We start from the raw sequence: 2181 nt of genomic DNA, 5'->3' as shown, positions 1-2181 counted from the left end.
ACACACACACACACACAATAAACCTCCCCAGAACAAAACGGGTGACACACACCCCCCCAAAAAAAAATATATATATATAATAAATAAATAAATAAAAATAATAATAATCATCACCCACCACCACACCTAATTTGGGAATTTATCTGATTGTTCAGTAGTACCATTGATTTTATACAACTGTTGCAGGTGTACGGGTGTACAAGAGAGAAAATGAGGAACAAATGAAGATGGTCAGCAGCATTCTCACCAGCAAGAAGCAAAAAAAAACGAGGAAGTACGGTGCAAAGCGGAACACAAGGCTTCAACTCCAGAAGGTATGTTTTCTTTCTCCCAGTGGAAACACAATTTTAGGGAAAAATTTAAAACGTTCTCATTACTGACTGACTCTTCTAATGAAATTTAACGTTATTGGTCAGGGGAAAGTGCACTGCTCATAGGCCAGTGGCCCACCGACCGAACTGTCATTCCATTGGTTTAAGAGTTTGTACTAACCCCAAGTGTATTGGTATTTGAGATTTTCATGAAAACTATACTTGATATTGATGAATGTAATTTGTTGGTAAACGTCATGTTCACGTTCTAGGATTGTATCATAAAATTAATCATTGTTGTAACTTATATAACTTATCTATGAGGATCCTGTCTAAACATCTACAGTCAACTCTCGTTAATCCGACACTTGTGGTTGCAGAGAAATATGTCGGATTAACGAAAATGTCGGATTAGTGAAAATGTCGGAAAATATCAGAAATTGTAGATCTGGTTATCGTCTTCGTTTGTAAAAAACATTCAGTAATAAAAAATATAACAATACATCCTTGATATCATTTATTAACAATCATAGATGGCATAACATACATATACATATAAAATCAAATAATCAATCAGTTTCGTATCGATTTCAAAATCACATTGGCACAAAACTCAGGTTTGTTTTTACCAGTCGTCGCTATTTCACTCTCACCAGCCATTATGACCCGGATGTTGAATGAGTCACTGTTTACATACAACTAGTTCCACACTAACATATGGATGTCTGGTGAACAATAATTTAAAACTTGAAATAGTCTTTGAGGGTTTTTTGTTGTTCATTTTTTTCTGAGGTCTTCTGCATTTTAGTTTTCAAAGTGTCGATGAAGTCGAGGTCACTCACATCAAACACGTCTAAGTTGCGTGTCACAAATGTCTGTAAAGTGTTCAACAATGTTTTGACCTCAGGTAGCTTGGGAACGACTGGCTCGGTTGTCTGGTCTTCTTCAGTGTTGATTTCTTTTTCGGCAGTAGGTCGGACAATCTCGATTATTTCATCTTCAGTCATGGCTTCCTCACTTGGCAGATTTGCGTCAAATTCTATGAATTCGCTGACAGGTACGGGTGCATCTTGGAATAGCTTGTCAAGAGTTTCCTGTAAATCTCGGACGTCTTCAGTTGGTTCATTATCGGGCTCGATCTGGCTGTCAGGAGGTGGCAGGATTTTCGTATGACGCCAGCAGTTGATGATTGTCGGTTGCTTCACATCTCTCCACGCTGATCGGATAAACAGTAGGGCTCGTTTGATATCAAGTGGTACTGGCGTGTCTGCGCTGGCGTTGTCAAGATGAAGTTTCATCTGCTGCTTCTTGTACAGAAGTTTGAAGTTCTTTATGATTCCTGCATCTAGGGGCTGAATGTGGGATGTTGTATTGGGAGGCAGATAGTGAAGCTTTACGTTGGTTAGATCTACGGAGGCATGGGAAGGGGCGTTGTCAATCAGCAATATCACTTGTCGTCGCTGTGTGCGCATGTGCCTATCAAACTTCACAAGCCAGTCTTTGAAGATCAGTGCTGTCATCCAAGCCTTCTTGTTTGCATACCAGTGGCACACAGAATTAGTTTTTGTCGGATTAACGTGATTGTCGGATTAATGAGTGTCGGATTAACGAGAGCTGACTGTATTTCATTTTTCAGATGATTCAAGTGACCCTGAGGAGAATGGGAAAGGGGAAAGGAGATCTAGCCGGTTCCAAATTATTACCTGCAGTGTGCAGATATTGTAAAACAAATAATCATTTTGAATGCTTCTGTATTTGTTTATTTATTCAAGATGTTTCCAACAAAAACATTGAGGTAGACGCATAGGGTTGTCAGACCCGATCTGCCAAGGGAAAAGTTCTCGAGGTGCGATACGGGGATTAGGTGAGG

General features: G+C 39.6%; 1 protein-coding gene across 1 annotated transcript; it reads right to left on the bottom strand.

Annotated features, from left to right (window-relative positions):
* Positions 1 to 1051: 1051 nt before the first annotated feature.
* LOC124287107 (tigger transposable element-derived protein 6-like) lies at positions 1052 to 1831 on the bottom strand. Its single transcript, XM_046723585.1, has one exon. The coding sequence runs from the start codon at positions 1829 to 1831 to the stop codon at positions 1052 to 1054; it is 780 nt and encodes a 259-aa protein (XP_046579541.1).
* Positions 1832 to 2181: the final 350 nt, after the last annotated feature.

Source organism: Haliotis rubra, unplaced genomic scaffold (genome assembly GCF_003918875.1).
Source record: "Haliotis rubra isolate DU_JTF1 unplaced genomic scaffold, ASM391887v1 Scf4, whole genome shotgun sequence".
Taxonomy (NCBI): Eukaryota; Metazoa; Mollusca; class Gastropoda; order Lepetellida; family Haliotidae; genus Haliotis; species Haliotis rubra.
The sequence above is the reverse complement of the archived record's forward strand: the minus strand, read 5'-3'. Positions and strand labels throughout refer to the sequence as shown.